The sequence below is a fragment of the Parasteatoda tepidariorum genome, chromosome 4, assembly GCF_982258835.1.
Source record: "Parasteatoda tepidariorum strain Cologne lab strain chromosome 4, Ptep-v5.0, whole genome shotgun sequence".
NCBI lineage: Eukaryota > Metazoa > Arthropoda > Arachnida > Araneae > Theridiidae > Parasteatoda > Parasteatoda tepidariorum.
Window position 1 is genome coordinate 36054556 of NC_141758.1, and position 27464 is coordinate 36082019.

Consider the following 27464-nt stretch of genomic DNA (forward strand, 5'->3'; position numbering starts at 1 on the left):
TTAAACTGGCAGTTTGCAATCTACACATGAATCAAGATATTTCAAGATTTGCTTAGTAGATTGTTAAAACAATATTCGTGAGGTTAGAAAATACCTTTAATGCTTTTTTTTTTTTACTGTTATCCCTTAAAAATATAGTAGCTCAGTACATGGTTTCAGTAATCTTAAACAGAAAAATGTATCTATCAAAAATATTAATGAATTATATGTACAAAGAAAGGTACTAGGTTAGAGGAAACAGATAAAGATAATAGAATTGTTTTTTACTTTCTGGGCTTTAGTGGGTTTAATAATGTAAATGCAATGAAATGTAATTTTATTTTTATGTTGAAACCTTTTTTTTTTTGTTGGATTAATTTTTTGCAACACAGCGCCAACAGGCTTAGTTGTTTTTCAACTATCACCTTCCTGTGTGTTTGCTAAAATAATAAGTATTGTTTGAGCGCAGTAAGATTTTTCTTACTGATCTTAGGAAATGCTTAACATGACTATTTGATTCATTAAGGTATGAAATAAGACGTAACCTAATATGTACAGCAGCCTGGACGTTTTTTTGCAACACTGTGCCAACAGGCTTAGTTGTTTTTCAACTATCACCTTCCTGTGTGTTTGCTAAAATAATATGTATTGTTTGAGAGCAGTAAGATTTTTCTTACTGATCTTAGGAAATGTTTAACATGACTATTTGATTCATTAAGGTATGAAATAAGACGTAACCTAATATGTACAGCAGCATGGAAGTTTTTTTGCAACACTGCGCCAACAGGCTTAGTTGTTTTTCAACTATCACCTTCCTGTGTGTTTGCTAAAATAATAAGTATTGTTTGAGAGCAGTAAGATTTTTCTTACTGATCTTAGGAAATGCTTAACAAGACAATTTAAACCATTGAGGAATAAATAGAGATGTTCATGCTTGTGTACATATTAGGTTACAATTTTTTGCAACACTGCGCCAACAGGCTTAGTTGTTTTTCAACTATCACCTTCCTGTGTGTTTGCTAAAATAATAAGTATTGTTTGAGAGCAGTAAGATTTTTCTTACTGATCTTAGGAAATGCTTAACATGACTATTTGATTCATTAAGGTATGAAATAAGACGTAACCTAATATGTACAGCAGCATGGACGTTTTTTTGCAACACTGCGCCAACAGGCTTAGTTGTTTTTCAACTATCACCTTCCTGTGTGTTTGCTAAAATAATAAGTATTGTTTGAGAGCCGTAAGATTTTTCTTACTGATCTTAGGAAATGCTTAACATGACTATTTGATTCATTAAGGTATGAAATAAGACGTAACCTAATATGTACAGCAGCATGGACGTTTTTTTGCAACACTGCGCCAACAGGCTTAGTTGTTTTTCAACTATCACCTTCCTGTGTGTTTGCTAAAATAATAAGTATTGTTTGAGAGCAGTAAGATTTTTCTTACTGATCTTAGGAAATGCTTAACAAGACTATTTGATTCATTAAGGTATGAAATAAGACGTAACCTAATATGTACAGCAGCATGGACGTTTTTTTGCAACACTGCGCCAACAGGCTTAGTTGTTTTTCAACTATCACCTTCCTGTGTGTTTGCTAAAATAATAAGTATTGTTTGAGAGCAGTAAGATTTTTCTTACTGATCTTAGGAAATGCTTAACAAGACTATTTAAACCATTGAGGAATAAAGAGATGTTCATGCTTGTGTACATATTAGGTTACAATTTTTTGCAACACTGCGCCAACAGGCTTAGTTGTTTTTCAACTATCACCTTCCTGTGTGTTTGCTAAAATAATAAGTATTGTTTGAGAGCAGTAAGATTTTTCTTACTGATCTTAGGAAATGCTTAACAAGACTATTTAAACCATTGAGGAATAAAGAGATGTTCATGCTTGTGTACATATTAGGTTACAATTTTTTGCAACACTGCGCCAACAGGCTTAGTTGTTTTTCAACTATCACCTTCCTGTGTGTTTGCTAAAATAATAAGTATTGTTTGAGAGCAGTAAGATTTTTCTTACTGATCTTAGGAAATGCTTAACAAGACTATTTAAACCATTGAGGAATAAAGAGATGTTCATGCTTGTGTACATATTAGGTTACAATTTTTTGCAACACTGCGCCAACAGGCTTAGTTGTTTTTCAACTATCACCTTCCTGTGTGTTTGCTAAAATAATAAGTATTGTTTGAGAGCAGTAAGATTTTTCTTACTGATCTTAGGAAATGCTTAACAAGACTATTTAAACCATTGAGGAATAAAGAGATGTTCATGCTTGTGTACATATTAGGTTACAATTTTTTGCAACACTGCGCCAACAGGCTTAGTTGTTTTTCAACTATCACCTTCCTGTGTGTTTGCTAAAATAATAAGTATTGTTTGAGAGCAGTAAGATTTTTCTTACTGATCTTAGGAAATGCTTAACAAGACTATTTAAACCATTGAGGAATAAAGAGATGTTCATGCTTGTGTACATATTAGGTTACAATTTTTTGCAACACTGCGCCAACAGGCTTAGTTGTTTTTCAACTATCACCTTCCTGTGTGTTTGCTAAAATAATAAGTATTGTTTGAGAGCAGTAAGATTTTTCTTACTGATCTTAGGAAATGCTTAACATGACTATTTGATTCATTAAGGTATGAAATAAGACGTAACCTAATATGTACAGCAGCATGGAAATTTTTTTGCAATACTGCGTCAACAGGCTTAGTTGTTTTTCAACTATCACCTTCCTGTGTGTTTGCTAAAATAATAAGTATTGTTTGAGAGCAGTAAGATTTTTCTTACTGATCTTAGGAAATGCTTAACATGACTATTTGATTCATTAAGGTATGAAATAAGACGTAACCTAATATGTACAGCAGCATGGACATTTTTTTGCAACACTGCGCCAACAGGCTTAGTTGTTTTTCAACTATCACCTTCCTGTGTGTTTGCTAAAATAATAAGTATTGTTTGAGAGCAGTAAGATTTTTCTTACTGATCTTAGGAAATGCTTAACAAGACTATTTAAACCATTGAGGAATAAATAGATGTTCATGCTTTTGTACATATTAGGTTACAATTTTTTGCAACACTGCGCCAACAGGCTTAGTTGTCTGTCAACTATTACCTTCCTGTGTGTTTGCTAAAATAATTAGTATTCTTTGAGAGCAGTAAGATGGTTAGTTCCATCAAAAAGTCCTCGACAAGGGCAAATTTCTCCCAATACTTGATCCAGGTGTTCCCTTGTCTTCTGGTTTAGGTTGGCTGTTTAGCGCCGGCTATAAAATAAAAATAAAATGTTCTTTATTATTTAAAAAAAAAAAAAAAACTGATTGTAAGCATTTAAATGTGTTCGTTTTGTTATTAGGACTGTAATTAGTAACTAATAAGGCATCTTTGAAATAATGTTATTTATTTATGGTTATTTTAAGTTATTTTAATTTCAGTATTTTCATTGTTCTAAATTTCTATTTTAATTTTATTTTAGCAAAAGTGTATGTATATTTAATTAAGTTTAATTTTCTTTATTCCTGCTATTAACCTCTTTAGTTCTGTTCTTTCTGCTTTTTACTATACACAGTAAAAGTTTAAAATTATCTTTTTTAACAATTCAACATAAGGCTGATCTGAACAATAACTTAAATAATATGTGATTAAATTATTTAATTTTCAAAGTTCATTTAATTTAATGAATTTTTTTTATTTTTTAGAAGATGATCACCAAAAAGAAATTGATCAAGAACTTCATGATCTGATACTTAAACATGTGAAAATGAGCTGTGCTTTAAATCCTAACCTTATGTCTAAATCAGCTAGAAGACTTGTAAGAGCTTTAAAAGGAATTCAACTAGAGCATGTTAATAAAGAATCTGAATTTTTTAAAGAACTTCATGCCTTGGAAATTAAATATGAAAAAATCTTTCAACCATTATACGATAAAGTGAGTATTTGCTTTTGGCTTAATTTTGGTATTTATAAAGTTTTTATTTACAAGCAACATTACAGCTGTCAAATAAAAGTTGTATGAATTTATTCTGATCTTATATAAAATGGGGCTATTTTGGTCTAATCTTTTAACATAATATAGAATTTTTTAAACTGCATAATTTATTTCTATATACTTTGTCTAAAAAATTATATTCATTTTGGAATATTGCGTGTGTATTGAAATAAATCATGTCATAAGTATTATGTGTATGCATATTACACATTTGTTTTATACATAAATAATATATAATTTAGCAATGTCCTATGTATACACACCTTTACTCCCAGTGCTAGCTATTTTGTACCTTTGGGATTAGACCAACTTTATATAAATATTTTACTCTATATAATTTTGTATTAAGTCGCTAGGTTAAATTTATGAAACAATAAGTTGATAATTCTGAAGAACAATTTGGTTTTATAATTGTAAGGAAATTTTATTGGAAATATTACATTGATGAAAAACCTACTTGGCGGGTATAATTTTTCTGGGCTGGGCTAAACTTTGCTATCCCTGCATAATATGAGCAAATTCCAACCCATCTTAAGTCTTTTAATTATTTCTTTTAATGTAAAGCATTTTTAACTTTTTTTAGGTAAAACATTAAATAAAATTTTATTAACCCTACCTTAACTTATTTTTTTTCCCCATGAAGATCAGTATTTTTATGAAATACACTTAAAAATAAGAATAAAAATGGGAAAACTTTTTGGACTATTTAAAAGTTTAATTTACTAACTATGAAATCAACAATTGTTTTTTTAAGAGATATCATTTATATTATTTTCAGCGTGCAGCTATAATTACTGGTGCATACAATCCTACAGATGAAGAGTGTGAATTCCAGTCAGATTCTGATAAAGAGTTAGAGATGTCTGTAAGTTGTTAATTTATTGATTTTTGTTGTATTTCCTTTCTAGAATTATTTTATTCATGTATTTTTTTTTAATTTTTAGAATGATTTAGAAAAAGTTAAAATTGAAGGTGAGGACAAAGAAAAAGAAACAGAAACTGGTAATTCTCTTTTTGTTTATTTTAATTTAGAATCTGTTCATAGTTCATTATATTTTTTAAAAAAAAAACTTACGTAAATAATAGATTTGTTACAAATAGAAAAGCTAATTGCATTTTGGAACTCTTCTGTGGCACATTTTATATTGGCTGGGCATTTCTGGCAACACCAATTATACATTTGAAATAACTTAATCAGCTATAAAAATATAGGATGTATTGTACTAGATCTATGCATGTATTTTTTCAATTGGTTATTGTTTAAAATACTTATATTTTCCTCTTGCAGAGATGCCAACTTGCTCCGGACAGCAAATATATATTTTAAAGTGGTAGTTTATCAGTTGTGATTCTTGGTTTAATAAATTCATTTTAGTAGATTTTTTTCCACCATTATTTCGAAATAATTCGTAGGCATATATAATTCACCACTTTATAGTACTTATGTCTTGCTATAGCTTTTAAAAAGTAATCAAAAATAGTTAAATATTTGAAAAATTTACTTTGTAGTTATTTACCGTTTTTTCTTCTTATTTTGGCGTGTCCGGGAGCAGTCTGAAGAATGGGTTCTAATACAAAAGAATGGTTACAACTCCCGATTGTCGGTTTCTATTTTGTATAAAAGTGGTAGTGCAATTTTAGGTCTTTGTTAAATCATGTCAGAAATATTGCTTCCCTCTAATTCATATTAAATAGGAAAGCATAAATGGTTCTAATTTGTTTCTGATCTAAGGTTTTCATTTGATCTTAGAAAGCATGTTGAATTATGATAATTTTATGTACAGTGTTTTGATCTTAATAAAAATATCATTCCAAATGTTAGACGTGTGTGGTAGCAGTTTTGATTACGCTGTTTCCCTTTAGAGTTTTCTAGTGTGGTTTTGAGGCTGTGTTTAATTGCTATTATCTAAGTGAAAAATAGCTTTGCAGGCAGCCTATAATAATTGAGGTCTAGAAACTAGTGCAGGGGTGAAAGTTTTCCGTATTTTGACGGATTTCCGTCTTTTTAAAAAAACTACAAGACGGAGCAAAACGGAATATTACTAATCTTCTTTTCAGGGATGAAAGACTTCCGCAAAAAAGCGGAAATCCGCTTTTTCTCCCAATTTTTAAAATTTTCGACCATGTTCAAAAAACTAAAATTTTTGGGGAGTCCAATTAGAGAACCCAAGCCTCCCGAACGATAGTCGGAGCGTTTCGTTTCCGACCGCCGATATTTGATTTCTTTTGTTTGGCTGATTTTCGGAATTTTAAATATTAGGAACTGCGAGGGAATATGCTAAAATCGCTATTTTTAATCAGACGATTTTAAAATCAATAATTGATTTTCGTATTTAACTGATTTAATAGTTACGTGTTGCGATTTAACAGCCGTACTAGGAATTCCTATTCACTCAATTTAATAATCCAACATCGCGATTCGTATTCACGCATTTTTAAATCCAATATTGCGATTCGTTATCACGCAGTTGTAATATCAGATATCGTTTTTCTTATTTGTACGCTATTTAAAAATTACTCACTGCGATTCGTATTCACGTGATCTTAAAACTATGCATCATGATTCTTAATTACGCGATTTATTTACGCGCAATATGTATTTTCGTGTTTTTAAAATCCAACAGCGCGATTCATATTCACGTGATTTTGAAATCCAAAATCGCGATTCATATTCATGCGATTTTAAAATCCAACCGCACGGTTCATATTCATGCGATTTTAAAATCCAGCTGCGCGATTCATATTCATGCGATTTTAAAATCCAAAATCGCGAGTCATATTCACGCGATTTTAAAATCCAACCGCACGATTCATATTCACGAGATTTTAAAATCCAGCCGCGCGATTCATATTCACGCGATTTTATAACCCGAAATCGCGATTCATATTCATGCGATTTTAAAATCCAAAATCGCGATTCATATTCACGCGAGTTTTTAAAATCCAGCCGCGCGATTCATATTCACACGATTTTAAAATCCAATATCGCGATTCATATTCACGCGATTTTGAAATCCAATATCGCGATTTTTGACAGAAGTAGAAGTAAGTTTTCTCTTGAATTAGTTACTGTAAAGATGTGGTATATTTTTCATTAGTAAGTAATTTAATAGTCGTGCCTTCCTATAATTGCTTAATTGTTTTTAATATAGTAGTGGTCGCAATTTTAAAATTATATTTAAGAAAAATTTAAAGTTAACTGTCTAAATGCTTCTGCCACTTTAAATATTAAATAAAAATCTTCCAGCATAGTTAAAAGTTGCTTTCATAAATCTCAGTATCATACCCCCGCCCCCCTCTCCTCCCAGTATAAAAGTTCAGCTTTTTTTATTTTTGTCCACTTTCATGCCTGTCTTTTATAACTAACTATTTTCGAAAGAGTTAAATCATTACTCTTTATTAATCACTTTATTTTTTATGTACTTTTATTTTAAGAATTGGTAAATTTTAATTAAATATAAAAATGTTTTTAGTTTGTTTATAAATCATTTTAGTTAGTAATTAAAATTTCATAACTTTTCTTTTTAAAATTGATAAGTATACTGTAAAGATAATTGTGTACATGCAATATGTTTTCAATCAATATATTTTTATTTTAATAAGCACTGTAGACTTAACATTTATTAAATATCAGCATTTTGTTGAATATTATTTTTACTATTAAACTATGTTTAGCTTGAAAATTGTTTTTGTTATTTATTAACAAAGTATTAACTTAGCTAAGTATTATTCTTTTCCTTAAAATGATAGCTAGCACTTTATTTTATTAGAAAATTAAATGTTTGAAAAAATTTAAAAGCTGAAGTAATTTTGCTTGAAATAAATAATTATTTGCATTTTTTGTTTATACTCCTTAACAATAGTAGATTTACTAAAATAAATACGGAATTTTTATAAGCCGTATTTACATTTTGTGTATTTTAGTTTTTATTGAAAAGTTTGTTCACAATTTTTATGAAAAGAATTCATATCTAATTTTTTGTTTACTTAAAATTATTGGACGGGGCACGCTCACTTCTGATTTTGAAATTTTCAGTCTTGACAATTTTTGAAACTTTCACCCCTGAACTAGTGCGAGCTGTCATTTGGCAGCTAGTCTCGACCACTGGACACATTTTAATTATCTTTTAATGTCCTAATTTTTTTTTAAAATGATTTAAAAAAATTTTTTTTTTTTGCAACAAATAATTGTTTTAAAGCTTATAACATACTGATAGTATAAATGATTTTTTTTCCTGTCGGGTATGCTCTGTATGTTAATGAGCAGAATTTTAAATGTCACCAATTTCTTATGTAACAAATAAAAAAAGGCTGTGTTAAATTGCTGTTTATCTTGTTTGCTGAGATCTACAGCTTTGCAGGCAGCCTAAATTAAATTAGGTCCAGAAACTAGTGCTAATGTTGACACATCAACATTAGTCTCGACCACTGGTTACATTTTAACATAAACTCTGGATGTTTTATTGGTTATAACTTTATATAGTCTGCATTTTGACACAAAGGCTGTGTTTAGTAGCTGTTTATTTTAATTAGATTTACAGCTTTGCAGGCAGCCAAGATTATGGATCTAGAAACTAGTGCTAGTGTTAGTATTTAAACACTAGTCTCGACCACTAGATACAGATTATAAAATTAATTTAAAAGTTATGCTCAGGGATTCTTCATATTGGTCAGTAAAATTTTTTTTAAAATTTTTATTAAATTCTTCTCAGTTCTTGTCACTCATCTAAAGCTAATATATAATGTAAATGCATCTGATTATTATGAATTCTTTTTTCTAATTTTCCTTTTTTCTAATATTTTATTTGATTTGTAATATTATTATTGCAAAAGTTTTTTATTTGCTCTTACAATTTCTTTTAAAAAATATTAAAGTATTAGTAACGGAAGGGCTTAGGGTAATATAACCCACCCTTTTTCTAAAATTGACAATTTTACACTGAATTTCCTAAGTTTTTCAGGTATTACGTTTCACAGTATTGAAAGAAATGTAAATATATCAATTATTTTTTTTCAATCTGCAATGTTTTTGACAAAGGACTATCACTATGTAGAATGAATATTTTTTGAAAGAATAGTTTTGCAATTAGAAATACTTAAATAATTTTATTTTATTCTATTTTTCAGAAGTAAAAGGCCTTCCTGAATTTTGGTTGACTGCTTTCAAAAATGCTCCATCTATTCAAGAAATGATAGAGGTATTTTATTGTATTTTAGTTAAGCTTTCACTCATTTTATCTTAAGTTCAGTTTCAAATGTTAATGATTTTTCTTTGAAACAGGAATATGATGAACCCATCCTTAAACACTTGATCGATGTCAAGGCTACCACATTTGCCGATCCTATGGTAAGTTGGGCAAATGTTCTCCCATTTTTGTGAAAACTGAAGATTTAGAATTTTAAAAGTGTTTTTTTATTTATAGAGTTTCACCTTGGAATTTCATTTTGAGCCAAACGAGTACTTCACAAATTCTGTCTTAACTAAGGAATATGGATTGAAATGTGTTCCTGATCCAGCAGATGTATTTTCATTTGAAGGACCTGAAATAGTCAAAGCTAAAGGGTATGGGCCTTTTAGATTTGTCACTTTCTTTTTTTAATCTGGTGGTGACAAAATTAGTCTCCTGATGTGACAGCAGATATCTCTTTGGACACCAGTAACCCTTTTATTTTTTTATGCTCTAATTAGAAGCATAAAAATTTTGTCAATTTTTTAATTATAATAAGCAGTCTAATAGTTACTATAAAAATTCTGTTGGATAACTTGGATTATATTTATACTAAAATCTAAAATAGTTTGTTTTTTTCTCGTTCATATTTAATAATTTATGTAGAATAGATTTTGTAAATTAGAGAAATTTCAATGTTGAATTATTGTATCTTTTAGATTTAAACAGTTGCAAATTGGAAAAATTGATTGGAAATAAGCCATGTTTAGAAGATATAACTTTTAACGCAGAGAAAGATAACAATGTTTCCTGCTGTATTTCATTACCATCAGTTATTTAAATGCTAAATATATTAATTTATTTTGACCTAAATTGATGCAAGAGTATGAAAAATATATTTAAATAATTCTGATTCTAAGGGTTAATTAAAATTAACTTCCCAATTTTGCACACATTTTATTATTCAAACTATTGCTGGGTGTTGTACAATTTTTGTCTAAAGTCATATAATGGTGTTTCGAAAATGTAATTTAGTTTTTTTTAAATATTTTTTCCTGCTAAAGTACTTGGGAAAAACTTATACAAAACTATATTTACTTATATTTATACAAAACTATCAAATATTTTACTAGTAATTTTTGCTAACTTTTTATGATGAATAATTGAGTGTTTCCATTGTTAAAACCATTAACTGCAGATGAGGAATAAATTGCCAGTTATGAAATAGTGAGAGATAGAAATTAGAAGTTCGTATTCTGTTTTATAAGATTTTCATAGTTAGTTATAACTAATTACAACGTAGGTTTTTTTTCTCTTTCCTTAAAGTTTAAATTTATAGTAGGTACAATTTTTCTTGTTATTGTTTTTATGTTGAAGTGTTTTAATTAAGCCTGCTGTAAGAAAAGTCTTATTTATTTTGTAGTTGCACAATTGACTGGAAGAAAGGTAAAAATGTCACTGTTAAGACAATAAAAAAGAAGCAAAAGCACAAGGCCAGAGGTGCTGTTAGAACTGTAACTAAAACCGTTCAGAATGTGTCCTTTTTTAACTTCTTCAGTCCTCCTGCAGGTAAGATATAATTTTAAATGTAGATAGTGTCTAATATTTTTATCGCAATGCCACTTGAATAGTTCATCTTTCTTAACCATGCATTATCAGGGTGCGTACAGACTCCTTATACTCCCAAGAAACTCCTTGTAAATAAGTCTCCAAGGAGTACTTGGAACTATTTAGATTTCAAATTAGTCCTTAGGAACTCCTTAGATTATTGCGTCGCATCGATGAACTTTCTAAGTTCGCTGATGAATCTGCTGTCCAAGCAGGGAAACTAAATATGACTTAGCTGTCAAAATATAATAGTTTAAGAAAAACTTTTTAAAAAAAAATTGAATTGCAAGAGTTAGAAGAAAAAAAATAATAGCAAATAATTTTAATTTTACATGTAACAAGCAAACTTAATTAATAAATTACTTTTTTTTTGTTATACAAAATGCCTTAGATTTTTCTTATGTATTCAAATTTAAAAATATAAGATAAGAAGGTTTTTATGTAAATCTTTAACATCTGTACTATGCACTCCAACAGGATTTTTTAAAATATTTGAAGCTGGAAAGCGTATTTATGTGGTAAATTATAACTTTATTTTTCTTGATGAAGTTTGACAAAGTCAAAATTTATTTCAAAAGGGCTAAAAATAAATATCTTATGCAAAATATAAATTTTTCCAAGTTCTTTATAATAACTGCTTTTTAATTTTAAAAAAAACTGTTTAGTTATCTTTCTAAACTAAACTAAACAGTTAACAAATAAAGTTTTAAAATTTTTAATAAGTCCTTAAAATTTTGGACTCCTTGGATTTCTGTTTCTGATCTCTGTATGAACCCTTTTTGGTTTCTTAACCATGCTTTCTAGGAGAACTTTAATTACACTAACCTACCACTAAAATAAATTTTTTGTATGATTTTATTGAACTAACTCTACCATGGGATACCTGCAAGTGACGTAGTGTGCTTTTGCATTCTTTTTTTAGTTTTAAGACCTGATATCACGATTCGTACTCACACATTTTTAAAATCCAACATTGCGTTATGTATTCACGTTATTGTAATATCAAAAATAGATTTTGGATAGAATTTACCTATTGTGATTCGTATTTGCGAGATTTAAAATTCAATGTCGCAATTTGTGTTGCTGTTTTAAAATCCAATATCGCGATCGGATACAATTTGCACCCCTCATACTTATTATTTAGTGTATTTGTTTGTATAAATTTCTCAATACAATATTAATGAATTATCCTTTTTTTTCAGTTACTGAAAACATTGAAGAAATGGTAAGTTTATCAAATAATTAACTGTTAGGCTAACTTTTTTTATGTTCAGTACTTATAATGTGAATCATAATGAAATGTTATGTTGTAGTTATTTGAGACAGGCTTAAAAACTTTTAATGTTCTGTTAATGTTTGTAAATAACTTACATTAATGCATTATACAGTCGAACCCCGCTATAGTGAACCGTCTGCGGACTCAGTAATGTGTCCACTATAACCGATGGTTCACTATATCCAAAATTTTTGAAGAATATTTTTTGCATAAGACAGTTGAATGATTGAAAATTGGCTTTGCAATTTTGCATAAGTTATTTAAAAAATTATTAACTAATTAACAGATAATAAAGCAAAAATTGATGGAAAAAGTAATTACGTCGCTAAATATTAGTTTTATTTTCACTTTTTATGAAAAAAATTTGTGATTTTTGATTGAACACAATTTGATTTTAAATTGAGTTCATCAATTTTCTACAATGTGCAAAGAATCTACATCTACAATGTGCAAAGAATGCAAGATTTTTACATTTTGAACAAGATTTCGAACCATCTTAACAAAGCATCTCCTACGTTTTCTCTTTGAGCTCCACTCAGTTTTTTCGATGAAACCATGTTTTTGTCGTATGGCGCAAGAATTGCACTTCGATTTTTCCAAATGTTTGAAACTGTAGATTTTGACAAGCAAAATTCCTTACACAGTGTCGATTGATTAGTTCCATCATCAATACGCTTTACAATTTTAACTTTGTCCTCTATCGAAAACGCTGTTCTCTTAAGAGAATTTGCCATTTTCACTGCTTTTGAAATAAAAATCTTGACTCAAATAGATAATGTAAGAATATGAAGAGAGCATCTGTAGAATGAGTTAAATTGTTCCCCTTCTTGATTGTCAAGGGGTGATTTGTAAAGAATATGGTTTGAACAGATAAGAAAATTCCAAAAATTCAGCAGGTGGCCAAGTTAACTAGTTGTTTAGCAAGTTTGGGGAAAAGAGATATAGGGAGGCTTGTCAGGGAGGGGGGAGTATAAGATAAATGATCTGTTTGACATTTATTACAGTATAGTTAGAAGTGATAAGCATAAAGGAGAGTAATATGACACATTTTATAGGAATGCATTCATTTTCAGTCCCAACACCTACAAGTTTAAAGATGGAGGACTGAAAAAGATATTTAAAGAAATGAAATTTGAGTCCACTATAACAGAGTTTCCAAGTTCTAAGCTGTTCACTATAAGCGTTAAAAATAACATTATTTAAATAGGAATACGGACGGGACCGCTAAAAAAGTTCACTACATCCGAGTGTTCACTGTTTCCCAGGTTCACTATAGCGGGGTCCGACTGTATCAGGGTACGATGTGTTTTTAATAAGTGCTTATGTGCTTAACAAATGTGCTTATTTTTGCTTTACGCTTTTTAAAAGCCCTTTAAGTTTTTTATTTTGGTTTTTAAAAATTGCTTCATTTTCTAACTTTTTAAAAAGAGATTTTTTCTCTGCCTTGTCAATTGTCTTTCTAAATAACGAAAAATGGATGATTTTCACAATTTTTCTCTGCAATATTTATCAGAAACTAGTTATTTTATCATGATTATGTAAAGATTTTGAAAGTGTTATTGATTTTATGTATATAAATTAAAAACTTTAAATGATAGAAAAAATGTTTGCTTGTACTGCACAGATCCTAATTAAAAAAAATTTTTTTGGAAAGGGCTTAAAAATATTTTCTGAGTACTTGAAAAGTACTTAAAAGGTGCTTATTTTTTGTTGAAAAATCTGGCTATGCACCCTGCATATTGTTAATTTCACAAGGAAAAAGCTAAACATTTGAAGTATTTCCTAATACTTTGTAATTCAAAATGTTGACTAATTTATGTTAATAATGGTTATATTGAAGTATGATCACTAAGATAATCAAAACACATTTATTTGTCTTCAAAGTAGGCCAAATCTATGAGAGAAACTCCTATGTATAAGCAATAGAAATTATCTCAATTCCATGTATGTACTAGTATTTTTTTGACTTATAGATCCAGGACTTTACTTTTATTCTAAATTTTATTTAATTGCCATGACTATCAATGAGCAGAATAATTATATTAAAGAAAAAGCTCAAAATTTGTCATTGTGCAGTGATGTGTGAAAATTTTTTTTAATTTTTTAAGTTTAAGAGATTTTCTTCAAGTAAGACTTCATTAGAAAGAACCTGATATAATGCAAAATTAGGTTTAGATTTTACCCAGACAGAATCTTTCCAAAATCTTGGTAGACCCCTGTTATATATAAGCTTCTAAAAGTAAATGGCAGTAGTATTTTTCTCAAAGCATCCTTATTTCATACAACTGCTTAGTTGCTCTAGTAAATATATAAATTTTTTTCCATGTAGGATGAAGAAACTCAAAATATCCTTAATAATGATTTTGAAGTAGGAAATCTCCTTAAGGACAGAGTAATACCTCATGCAGTTTTATTCTTCACTGGTGAAAACATGGTAGATGATGATGTAAGTGGTTATTTAGATTTATATTTAAAAGTTCTCTGTTCATATTTGTTTCTTGTAAGTTAACTTCTAGTGTTATATGCTTTGTGGGAGGAGTTATGTATGTGCCAAGATAGTTCTGAATTAGGTATTCTAATATAGTAGCAATTACTTGATTGTTAAAGCATGAATACTGGATCGTAAATAAGTAATTGGAAAAAAATTTGAGCTGCTTTTAGTCAGTTTTGAACCGATTATAGCTGTTTTACAATGACTTAGGTGTACGCTTCATTCCGTTGCTTTTAGGTGATGTTTTGATAAATTAATATTTATATTAAATTATATAATCTGCTTTTTTATAATTAATCTGCAATAGGAATAAAATTTATTTTTCACTTTCACGGTTTATCAATAGTTATTTCATAGAATAACTAGGAATATGAGACTTTTATCGATTATATACTTTAACTGACTTGTCCAGTTACTTCATGAAATAGCTAGTTATTCTAAGGAATAACTCTAGTATACACTTTAACGGTTACATATAATTTAAGATTTTTATATGTATTTTAAAATGCAAAAAACTCAACATCACATAGAATTGATTCTCTTTCAATGTCGCTATAACATGATATTTAAAGTTTCAAAGATTCATACAGACTATGTCGTTTTCCAGATTCTTTCTCCCTGTAAACTTATTGTCTTATCTTAAAATCTTATTGTCTTATTAACAAATTGAAAGTCATTTTATAATATGACTTAAAAAAAGATAAAATAGCTATAAAAGTAGTAGAGCAAAACAAAAGTTTTGTTTTTAAATAAATCTATGAAATATTAGTTTATTTTAAAATGTGGTTGAATCTTACTGGCGTTTTCCTAGACAATTCAGGGACTTTTATTTCGGAGATCATGTAAAAATTCTTTTTAAAAAGGCTGTGTTAAATCGCTGTTTATCTTTGCTAAGATTTACAGCTTTGCAGGCAGCCAAAATTAAATGAGATCCAGAAACTAGTGCTAGTGTTAACACTTCAACACTAGTCTCGACCACTGGTTACATTTTAAGGTAAACTTTTAATGCTTTATAATTTTACTTTTGACAGTGCTATCTATTTGTTTAGTTCCCAAATTCTAATTAAATGTTAAAATTGCATTTTAATAATATAAAGGCTGTGTTAAATCGCTGTCTATCTTTGAATGAGACTTACAGCTTTGCAGGCAGCCAAGATAATTTGATCTAGAAACTAGTGCTAGTATTGGTATTTAAACACTAGTCTCGACCACTAGGTACAGGTTTTATTGTATAAAATTCTGATTAATTCTCAGGGTTGCTGCATTAACTGATCTTTCTGTGAACTCAGAATGAGTAGTATTTATAAAAAGAAGTTTCGAAGTGTTTTCTTTGTCATGCAGATTATTGCTAAGAACTAAACAAAAATCATGATATTATTTTACGTGTCAGATGCATTTTGCAAGAGATATTTTCTATCTCTGACTTCTTAATTATAATTTTTTTTAATTGAAAAAAGTGCTTCGAGGGTGCTTATTTTTTTATTGGAAAACTTAGTTATACATTTTATTTTACGTTTAAACTATGTTTTATTTCAGTTGTGTCCAGGGTTCCCATGGATCAGGGGAAACCTGGAAATGTCAGAAAAAATTTTTTAATTCTAAAAATCAGTGAAAGTTGCAGTCTTTTTTTTTACAAAAACCCGGAAATTTTCTATATCATACCTGGAAAATAACTAGTCGGTTATTCAGATTTAAGTTAAATAATTCTAACATCTATTACAATTATTTGTTATAAAAATTTCACATTCTAATCAAACTGAAATGTTTCCACCCACAGTCTCTGATTTTTTTTTGCACAGAAAATCTAATACATGCCGGGCTGATTATGCTCCGGATTTTTTGCTAACGGTGATCCGGAAGTTTCCGGAGATCGAAGGTCCAGACGTTTAAAAAAAAATCATTGATCACATAGTCACATTCTTAAAGGTGGAACTTAAAAACAGTTTATTTTATTTGTTTGTAAGGGAGAGGCAGAGAGATACTTTATAGGCTTATATTCATGATTAATATTCATTTTTTTTATCAGTAAATAGTTGTTATAATCGTAAACTCAAGAAATAAAGACATATTTGTAAATTTTAATTACTTCGCCAGGTCATCATAGGTATGTGTAAATGGTATAGGAATGTGTGAAGTTTTTAAACCTATTTTAAGTAAACCAAGAAATATTGGGAAAAAGGATAAAAAGCCTTAAATTTTTTTCTAATTTTTCAATTGAAGTTGGGTTTTTTTTTCCTTTTCTTTTTTTGACTCAAGAAATTTTCCGGAATTTTGACTTGGGCTCACAATTACCCCTGTATATGGCATTACAAGTAGAAGAATCTAAGTTTTCTGATGAAAAATCACACTGTATAGATAAAATATGGTCCCAATTATCATTGAAATTGACCTGGTAAGAACAGGGAATATTTTTTCTTTCTGAAATTGAGTGGGAACCCTGGGTATCTGTATTTGAGTGATTGCGAGTCTGAAAACTGAACTGCCATCATTAATTTTTTTTTACATACAAAATTTCATCTTATTGAGTCTTTTTCAAAAATAAGCTCTAAATTTTCAAAAGCTAGATAATTTTTATGTATTGCTTTTCTTTGACAGTAATATTATTAAAATATGTTGCCATACAGATATGTTTTTAGGTTTTGTCAAATCTTTGTGTTTAAATTGTCAATCATTATCACCCTGCTGACATGTGCTTCATACCATATAATGATTAAAAAATAAACTTAGCAGGATGTTTTTTTAGATTAGTTTTTTTTAAATATAAAAATATGTTTTCTGTTAAAAATATTTCTTTTTGTATAATCTTAGTATGATGAGGAAGAAGATGACGAAGATGAAGACTATGATGAGGATGAAGATGAGGAAGATGAAGAGGATGAAGAAAATGATAATCAGTGCCTGGTATGTTCCATTTCTCTTATGTTTAAATGATATCACTGTTTCTGGGAATTTCTCTTTTCTTTTTTTAAATTTTTTTTTTTAAGTGACTGTCGGCTAGATGTTACTGCTGTACATTATTAAACAAAGACTTGAGTTTCAAAACAGTGTCACAGGTCTAGATGTATTGAAATCCAAAATTTTCAGAGTTTGTCATCTTTAAAATATCACCTCAGCCATGAAACATTTTTCTGCTATTTTCAGGATTGCTAGCTGACAAAAATGCAAGTATTTGCAACTATTTTCAGCCCGAGCTGACTAAGACTACTTTTTTTTTTGCCTGATAAGTCTAAAAAAGCAAATATTTTCAGGAAAAGGAGACTATTAGCAGACTTTTCTGTGCTCCTAGTGTTTTTTAAAAATTTTTTAAAGCATAAATGTGGTTGAAAACCCGTGGCTTCTGAACACAATGACTTTTTTTCTTTAAAAAATAAAAAATGTAAAATTTTGAATTGCAAATTTGAGTCATCACTTTTTAATGCGCTCAATTTGCACAGATCTCGTTTTTCTCGATCGCCTTTTCAACGCTTATTGCTACAAAATTCTGCATGATTATAAAAGACCCAATTTTTAACACAATATTACGATGCATGGATTTTTACACTATTTACATATTTGCTAAATCAATTGTTGATAAAACTGCTGGTGCTTATTGTGATACGGTTAAATTATATACTGGTTATGTTAAAGGATGTCACTTTCAATAAGACTCTCTTCTAATTTGAATCTTCCCTGTTATAATGGTTTTACTCATATTTCCATTGCTAACAGACTACCCCAGATTTTCAGTCAGAAGTTGATGGCCACCTCTTATATATTTAGAATGTTAGGCTGTTTTGACTTGTGTAATTCTGTTATGTTACTACTTTAAATATTTATTTGCATTCTTTCTTTCTAGAATCGAAAGAAATCTAGAGGCCAGCAAAATTCTCAGGGGCAGGCTCCTGTACCATCTGAATGTAAACAGCAGTAAAGAATATAAAAATGTTTTTTCATGCCATATATAATTACCCGTTCCAAAGCTAAGCTTATAAGAGTTGCACTGTGTTAATAAAGTTGGTTTTTTACAATTCTTGCATTCTTTTCTTTCACTAAACAAACTTGTAGCATAAGATCAGTTCTGGAGAAAGTTTTCGTTATTAGTCCGTATTTATGATTTTCGAAAGTCGCCCTCAAATAGGAAATTTTTAAGGAAGTAAAACTGACTTTTCTGTTTTTGAATTACTTCAAGGTTATTTATTATTGGAAAAAGTTAAATGTTATTGAAGAGTTAGTAGAAACTCGAGTTATATATTTTTACTATTTGGCATTTAAAACTAAGAACTTTGTCAATTTAGATTTGTAGGAAGTGTAATTCTTTCTGTATTTCAGTTATTGATTAGTAATTTTCTCTGGAAAATAAGTCACGTTTCATTCAATAGTTGATATTTATTTTTATTGCGATTTACTGCATTTTTTTTTTTTTTTTTTTCAGTTTGAGAATAGCAGGCATGAGTGTTTCAGAAATTTTATTTTGAAACTTACCCTTTTAAATCCTTTTTCAGTTAAACATTTAAATGAAGTTGTAAATTTTTCATAAAAATATTTTTACCATTTACTAATAAAATTTCTTGTTTAAAAAAAAAAAATTGCTAAGCTTCTGATCATAATGTCTAGTTATTTCATGAAATACCTCGTTATTCTATGAAATAACTTAATTATACACTTTAACGGTAACATACGTTATACATAATAATCATTCATTATATCAAAAGTTATTTAAGATATTCAACTTTTTTTTGGCGAACTGTACAATAATAAAAATCTTCAGTAAAACTTATTGACCGTTGAAATTTCTAAGTGTACACTGAAGTTGCATCGAATCTTGTATGCTATTTTAACTACTTTAACATTTGTGAATTTTAACGTTACTTTTACCTTTAATTATTATCAGTCACGTACTACATATCTCTTATCTTTCATTATCATCAGTTTTTATACTTTATAGCATTTTTCACTCATTTAGCAGATTTTTTATTTAGTTGGGAAAAATCGCACCGAATTAGAGATTAAAAAAAGCATTTTTTTTTTAATATTTAAGCTATATAACCGTTTTTAAAGTCCAGCCAATTATTTCTACAAGTATGCAGAATAGAATAGTAATATGAAACTTAAAAGCTATGTTTAAGAGGACTTTCACAAAGAAAAAAATTCGATTCTTGGTACACCTAAAATGTAAAACATAGGGTGCATGACTTCATAGCAAGCTTTTTTTTTGCCATCGAACTGACGTTTTTTGCGTGAGCCCTATATTTCAATTTTAGAATTTCTGAAATTCGATTATTTTCCAGATTTTAGTCACCTTGAAAATGGAAAATATTCACCTTTTTATTTAAACAGTTGAGGGACAAATGAGCAGCATTTATGATTTATTTAAAGAATTTGAAATTAAAATTTAAAGACGAATTCGTGAAAGCACAACACGATTTGAAGATATATTTTTAGTATGCGACGATTTGAAATTAAATTTCTAAACTACATTGCATCATAGATATCAATGATAAATACAGCTGGTTAGAAAATGGACGTGGCTCTGAGACATATCTTGGAAGGATATTCTTTGTTTTGTTTTTTTCTTGATTGCTGTTGCTTTAAGAATCTATCTTAAAGCTATTTTTCATAACTGCTGTGAGTTTTCAACTGTTAAGTCAAGTTTAGCGTATTTAATACCAGCGCTGTCAACGCTTATTTTGAAAACGGCTCAAAATGTCACTACACAGAAAAAGCCACAAATTTGTGAAAATTAAAAGCGTATGTGGTCTAAATTTTTAATAATTAAAAACTTACTCCAATGCTTCATTACCTGGGCTCATAACAGTTAGCAGAAACTGAGAATAAGACAATGATTTTGATAATTTTCCCCTAGGCGGAAAATGTCGCCAGGAAATTTTTAAAAAAAAATTTAGTAACTTCTGTATATATATTTCTCTTACACGGCGACAAAAAAAAGCCTCATTACAACTCCCCGGATGGCAACGCTAGAAAATCGACCAATGATTGTCACTAAAAGAGTCACATGCCAAATCTAGCTGAGGTGGCTCAACATATAGCGCTTTTAAAAACGGAAACTGAAATAACCAGAGAGCATTCTCACCAAATGTGATCTCTTCCGAAATTCACCCTATCACCGGCAATCTCATACTATTAAGCTAAGCAGAAGTGAGTGGTCTTAGTCGATAGATTTCTATTTTAGTATTTTGTCGAAAGCCCTTTTTTTCACGAATTTATATATTACGAATTTATTTGACGATTTTTGATTTATATCACGAATTATACTATAGCACATTTCTAATAGGTTTAACGAATTACATGTCATTTATTTGAATTCAGTAAAAAAAAAAGTTGTTATATGAATTTGAAGGATTGTTTTGAATTCTTAGAATTTTGTGCATTTGCAATGTAGCTAAGTTAGTAGCGAGCGAAGCAAACCATATAAGATTGCATAACAATTTTCGGGGGTTGGCGAGCAGAGGCGCAGCCCACTAGTTTAAAATATTCAAGTTATTTATTTGTCCTAAGGCCCAGATAACTAGGTAACATAAATAGGTAACAGATAACATGATTTTAAACTAGGTATGTAATTTTGTCGTGAAGATCTTCACGACAAAATTACATACCTAGTTTAAAATCATCGTATTGCTTCAAGTGTAAGGCACTTAAATTACTACTTTTTTATTTTCCTTGGCGACAATGTTCGAAATCGCCTTTAATACTTTTTACTAACTTTACAGCGAAGTCGCTCTTACATACATAATGCCATTTAGTAACTAATATGTTATTTCTTTTACTGTTGTAAGTTTGTAACAGTTATTCATGAGTGTTGGATTAAGTGTTATCCTTGTTATCAGCTTTCAATTAGTTACTCAAGAAATCAGGGCTAAAGAGAATGGAAGGGCTAGTTTATTCCGCTCTTAGAGCTGGGAGGAAATGACAAGAAAACGAAAAGCGCTTGCGTTCTCATTTTCAGTATTTTAAAAGTTACTTCGATGCTAGATTCTATAAACTCATAAAATAATCTAAAGTTGGGCATTATACATTGTAATAAAGAAAAAATTTAAAAAATATTGAACAAAAAACAACTGTATGATTTTTTGCGAAAAAGTAAGAAAAGCCGTAATTTATAAAAATCTATTTCATATGATCTCAATCAATTTTATAGATATCACTTGATTAAAAACCTCTAGCTTCTTCAAAATAAATAGATTGGAAATAACACTCGACATATTTCAAGTGCTCAATAATAGGCGCCCTTTTTCAAGACTTGCCAGAAACATTAAAAAATTTTAACATAAGTGAAAACAAATTATGTTATATATTAATATATTATATATCATTATATTTTATATTATTTATTATTATATTATATATTATTATGTTATATATTATTAAATTATACACTATTATATTATATATTATTATATTATATAATATTATATAAATTGACATTGAGACGAAGCAAAAGTTCTAGATTTCGTTTTATATTTCAAATCTCTTTTGTTACTTCTTATTCACGATCGGCAAGTCTTGAAAATGTGCATTCATTTCAGAAATATAACATTAAATCTTACTGTACAATGGTAATAATAATATTAAAAAAAAAATCCTTCTTGACAATGACTTTTAAATTGTTTTTGCTAAATGTTACAAATTGGAGAATTGCTATTCACAAATTAAACTTCCATTTCAAAAGCAAATAAAAATACTTAATTCAAATTTGATATTTCAATTATGAATAGACCTTCATTAACAGACTTAAGTGAAGAATTTGATATTTTTAAAATTTTTTTTAAAATTTCCTATGAGCTTACAATCAGTCCTCCCGATGAGCAGACCTAGTGCGTTCTCCAGAAGTGGTATCCACTCTTTCAGGACCACCACAATGGGTGAGATACCGTTGACCATGATAAACGTCTAGTTTCTGCCACACTAGATGGCAGCACCGAGACACTGTTTGGATGCTAAAGTGCACTAGGAATTTAATTTTGCCGGAAATGCCAAGAGTCAATAAGGCACTCCAGGGATCTTTTACATGCCGCATAATCATACGACATGGCCGCTGAGGATTTTCTGCATCCCAAAAATCCGGTGTCTGGGCCGGGGATCGAACCCGCAGACTTGGGCTCAGAAAGCCGACGACAAACCAACTGCGCCCCCCAGCCACAGAATTTGATATAGATTAGGATACTTGCAAGTGACGTAGCGTGGGTATCTCGATACTGATTGGTTGTTGAAACGTGGCATCTGTTTACGATAATAACTGCTCTTCCCATTCTATTTCGAGTAAGCCAAGCCCGTCAGATATTGATTTTCTTAAGTGACACATTCTAAATTCTTTTACAAAGATTTCAATTCTTTCACTATATATTTCTTATTTAACGCCCAGACTGGCGTGAAGCCACGTAGAACATAAACAAACTAATTATGCATCGAAGTTGGCAGGTACACAAAACAAAAATGTATTACGGTTACAATAAAATGCGCAAACAAATAATGAATCTTAGTAAGAAAAAGACATAGACGAGAAAAAAATATATTTCAGCAAGTTTGATGTGCGATATGACCCAGTATTTAATTATTTTCACGTTAATTAGCATTCTAACTTACACGGAGAAACTTAGGTCAACTTTAACACGTCATTTTGCTTTTAAACGATTAGCTGTCCCTTACATTTTAGGTCACATGTGTGGCTATCTGTGATCTTCTTCTTCTCGAAGTGCCTAATTGTATGGTGATAATGAAAGAACCGAGGATGGTTCCGCTTCTGTGTTGCAAGAACAATTTAAACATCCTAATGCTGAGAAATTTAGAATTTCAAATTTTGAAACACCACTCAGTGTTAAAGATTTTTCTCAGAAGGGTCTTTCTGATTCTAACTAAGTATATGGCAAATAATCCACCTTTGTTGTTCCAAAGTCATCAAGACATTATTCTTATAAACCACTTTTCCCATCTGATTGTGAGAATGAGTCTCTTGAGTTCTCTCAATACTTGATCCAGGAATTCTCTTGTTTCCTGGATTGGGCTCAGAATTACAAGGCTACGAAGTTAAAAATTAGTAGTCGTAAACCCTAAAATTGGGTCCGCTGTTCAGCGACGGATATAAAATAAAAGGAAATAAAATTAATATCTAAACAGCAACGATGGCTCAGGTGATAGAGCGTACGCCTTCCAATGAGGTGAACCAAGTTCGAATCCTAACGATGTAATTCCGCATCCGGCTAGCACCAACAACAGTGATGACTTGAAATATCCTCAGTGATAAACGGATCATGGGTTAGAGTCCCCTTGCCATCAGGATTTCGTGGTTTTCCTCTCCATCTATCGCAAATGCTGGTTAGTTGCATCAAAAAATCCTCCACGAAGGTAAATTTCTTCCAATATTTGATCCTGGAGTTCCCTTGTCTTCTGGAATGGGTTTAAAATTACAAAGCTACGTAGTTGAACATTAACCCAAAAATTGGTCGTAATTCTGTTCAATGATGGTCATATAAATAAAATAAAAAATAACAAAAACTTAATATCTAAAAGAGTCACAACATAACAATAGTCTTAGTGTTAATGAAACTTCCCAAGAAGATTTTGATGTAAATTTTGAATAAGTATTACCGGTCGGGAAACATCGAATATTGCTGCTGATTGTGGTTAAAACATTCCACTTGATTGCAGATAAATAATTGGTGAAGTGAACAATGACAGCAAAGAGGAACTTTTTTCCATCATTTCATACACTGATTGGTTACGCTCGGCTAAATACCAACCGGTAGACTTTATATAATATTGCTTATGGGCTGCAATAGCGGCACAACTAAAAAAAAATCATGTTTTCAGATAAGTGGGTTTAAAGTTTTCATTGGTAAGGAAAATGCTTAAGAAATGCTTTAGTTTGCTTAAACGAAAATTACCTTCAAGTTGAATTTGAGTTGTGCTAATATTGTTGTTGAAAATAATGTGTATTTTCACATATATTCTTAGTCCAAAATGCGTGTTTTTTGAGTTGTGCCACAATTGCAGTCCATGAGCGATATTTTGCGTCTGATTTCGAGAATGAGTTGTCCGATCCAAAATAAATGCCGAGTGCAGATAATGTGCCAGTTCGCAACTATGAGCGATAAATGGTATATTATAACATTTTCATTTCGAAAGAAAATCAGGTTGTAATGGAATGAGGTGCCAGTAGTCTAGGAAGAGATGAAATAACAGTAACGACTCTGCAGTAAGTATTTCCCAAAATCAGTGAAGAGAAAAAGCTTATAGAAGATAGCGTGACGAAATCTGTACAAAGAGAACCAATAGAGGTATCACAGAAACAGCAATTCGAAGAATTGAACAAGATGAGCAATGCAAGCATCCGCTTCTTCAGAATGTTCGTCTGCTGCGGATGGAATTAGGAATCATTATTCTCGGCTTCCTATAGTTTGTCTAATATAAGAACTCCTCCAGACGTTCGTCTGAACCTGTGGCGGTGACTATGGTAACGAGGTATGACTATTTCAAGTAGGGGTGCGGGGTCACTGTTTTGAATTGGTTTCGGCTTGTGCCGGCGGGAGAAAGGGAATTCCTTTCTATTTGTGTTAGTCCAACTAACATGAGGCCGGGAGCCACAATTAAAAACACCAATCAAATGGCGGGCAGCAACTTTATCAAAATTTAATGTTGGACTCTTTTTTGTTTGAAGGAACATTAAATATTACTGTCAGATTTTTACCAAGTTGTACAAAGCAAAAGTATTGAATTACAAATTAAAATAAGAAGTAGATTTTTAAAAATACTTAATTGTTACTGACAATATTTTTAAAAATATTAAATAAATAAAAAAAATTCGAGCTACAATAACTTTAATGTGCACCTATGTATTAAACCATTAATGTGCAACAGATATCTAATTGTTAAGATATAAAACTTTAGAAATGTTGGTATTAAAACATACATAGTACCACACAAAATGTTTAATGAGAAAATTGAGGTTTGTCTGATGCAACCACCAGAAAAAAGACATTTACATTTAAAATTTATAAATGCGTGTGCGAATATTTTCGTCCAAAATGAGTGTTTTCAATAAGTTAAATAGTAGAATTTCCTCGAGAAAATTTCTGATACACACATGCTGAATTATATTCACAAAATACAAAAAAATAAAATAAAAAAGAGCAACATACACGATTATTTTTGTATTTGAATAAATACTTTCTTGGATGCAAAACCCGAGAAATAAATTTTTTTGCACCGTTGGTATGTTAAATTTCACGGAAACGAAGAAATCAGGTTTCTATTAACGAGAAAAGTAAATATTTTAAATCCATATAGATTTTTTACGAAAATTGTTCACAAAAAAATGACAACTAATATATTTAGTTCGCGGGCCACAAGAAAAGGCTCTGCCGGCCGGATGCGGCCCCCGGGCCGCCAGTTGGAAACCCCTGCTCTAGAGTGAAGCTACCTTCCCTAAAATGCGCCATTCCTGTTTCCATAGCTCCAGACAGGCTCAGACTTTGTGGCGGGAGGATTTCTCAGCTTAGACAAACTATAAACTTGCAACTTGCATGAAGTTCTTCTGAAGCGCTAAAGTGTTACATAAGATTTTAAATGAATTTCTCAAAATTATGGAGAAAAATGTTTGGTGATTTTTGGTCACATAATCGGATTAGTGACTTTCAAGAAGGACATTTCAACGAAGGACAGTAAGGAGGATGTGGCGTCACTGCGGTAGCGATTACTATTGGTGAAGCGAACTGAAGTGGTGCAGATCTTCAGAGTATAAAAGTGACGACATGGATGCGATAATTGCTTAATTGCTTTATAGCTAAATTGACCACAAAATTTTATAGCGACGCAAAAACATGCACCACACCAGATTTCAATAAGTTGTTCGATATTGATATAATCCGTGATAACTCGAATTTCAGCCCAATTACCGCCTTTTTATGCTCAGACTGCATTCTATCAAAATACTATTAACTTTATCATACAACTCTACTCATGGGGATCTCCCCATTCCAAAGATGATTTTCACTTCAAAACTAAAGATTTGCTTCTTTCAGGACTTGATTTGTTGTTACAGCATACTACAACTTCAAAGATATTTAGGACCTCCTAGAATACGACAAAACAAAATCGATGAATTGGTTAGTGGCGCTTCGCGCCAAACGCCGAGATAACCCCAATATCCAGCATCCAACCGATAATTGTTTTTTCTTCCACGTATTTTCTTCAACTGCTAGCTGTATCGACGAGAGCACGCTGGGCGTGTGAGACGTTTGTTTAATCTAATAAATGTTTTCTTTAGTTGTTTATTAATCTCAAGTCTTATTTCCGGAACACAGGATAGTTCCAGAGCATTCACCAGATGAAACTACAAGTGGTGACCCGGTGAGTTTAGCATTTCTTGTCGTAACTTTTCGGTTCGGTCAAGATGCTAAATATACGATTTAGGTTAAAATTTTTAAAATGAAATTAGTAGTTTAAATGTTAGACTGATGTTTTCATTGTTTTAAGTGCTGAAAAAAATTTCCCTACCACATTTAGAGTTGTTGCATTTCAAAATATTTACGCTATATTTATTACTGGTTTATAGTATTGTTGTTGTTGCTGTTAATTTACGTCGCACTAGAGCTGCACAATGGGCTATTGGCGACGGTCTGGGAAACATCCCGGAGGATGATCCGAAGACATGCCATCACAATTTTGATCCTCTGCGGAGGGGATGGCACCCCCGCTTCGGTAGCTCGACGACCTGCGCGCGAAGTCGAGCACTTTACGGTAGCACAATTTAACGAGGACCAATACCGCACACCCTCGGTCCCTACGCAGACTGATCCAAGTGGTCACCCACCCGCACACTGACCGCAGCCAGTGATGCTTGACTTCGGTGATCTGCTGGGAACCGTGTCTTAACGATCAGTCCACTGCGGGACTTATAGTATTGAATTTGTAATATATTTTATGCGTATGTGGTTTTTTTTCCTAAATTGTTAAGTGCTA

At 30.5% G+C, this 27464-nt stretch overlaps 1 protein-coding gene across 3 annotated transcripts in view; it reads left to right on the top strand.

The window, feature by feature from the left end:
• Positions 1-18517, top strand: part of LOC107439613 (nucleosome assembly protein 1-like 4) — a 28294-nt gene extending 9777 nt beyond the window's left edge. For all 3 annotated transcript variants that reach the window (XM_071182142.2, XM_071182143.2, XM_016052269.5), the window contains exons 4-14: positions 3678-3907; positions 4746-4832; positions 4912-4969; positions 9095-9165; positions 9249-9314; positions 9391-9530; positions 10559-10704; positions 11946-11968; positions 14349-14465; positions 17319-17411; positions 18346-18517. In XM_071182142.2, the coding sequence (XP_071038243.1) occupies positions 3678-3907; positions 4746-4832; positions 4912-4969; positions 9095-9165; positions 9249-9314; positions 9391-9530; positions 10559-10704; positions 11946-11968; positions 14349-14465; positions 17319-17411; positions 18346-18420 (1106 nt within the window). In that variant the 3' untranslated portion in view covers positions 18421-18517. The remainder of the gene's footprint in view (positions 1-3677; positions 3908-4745; positions 4833-4911; positions 4970-9094; positions 9166-9248; positions 9315-9390; positions 9531-10558; positions 10705-11945; positions 11969-14348; positions 14466-17318; positions 17412-18345) is intronic.
• Positions 18518-27464: the final 8947 nt, after the last annotated feature.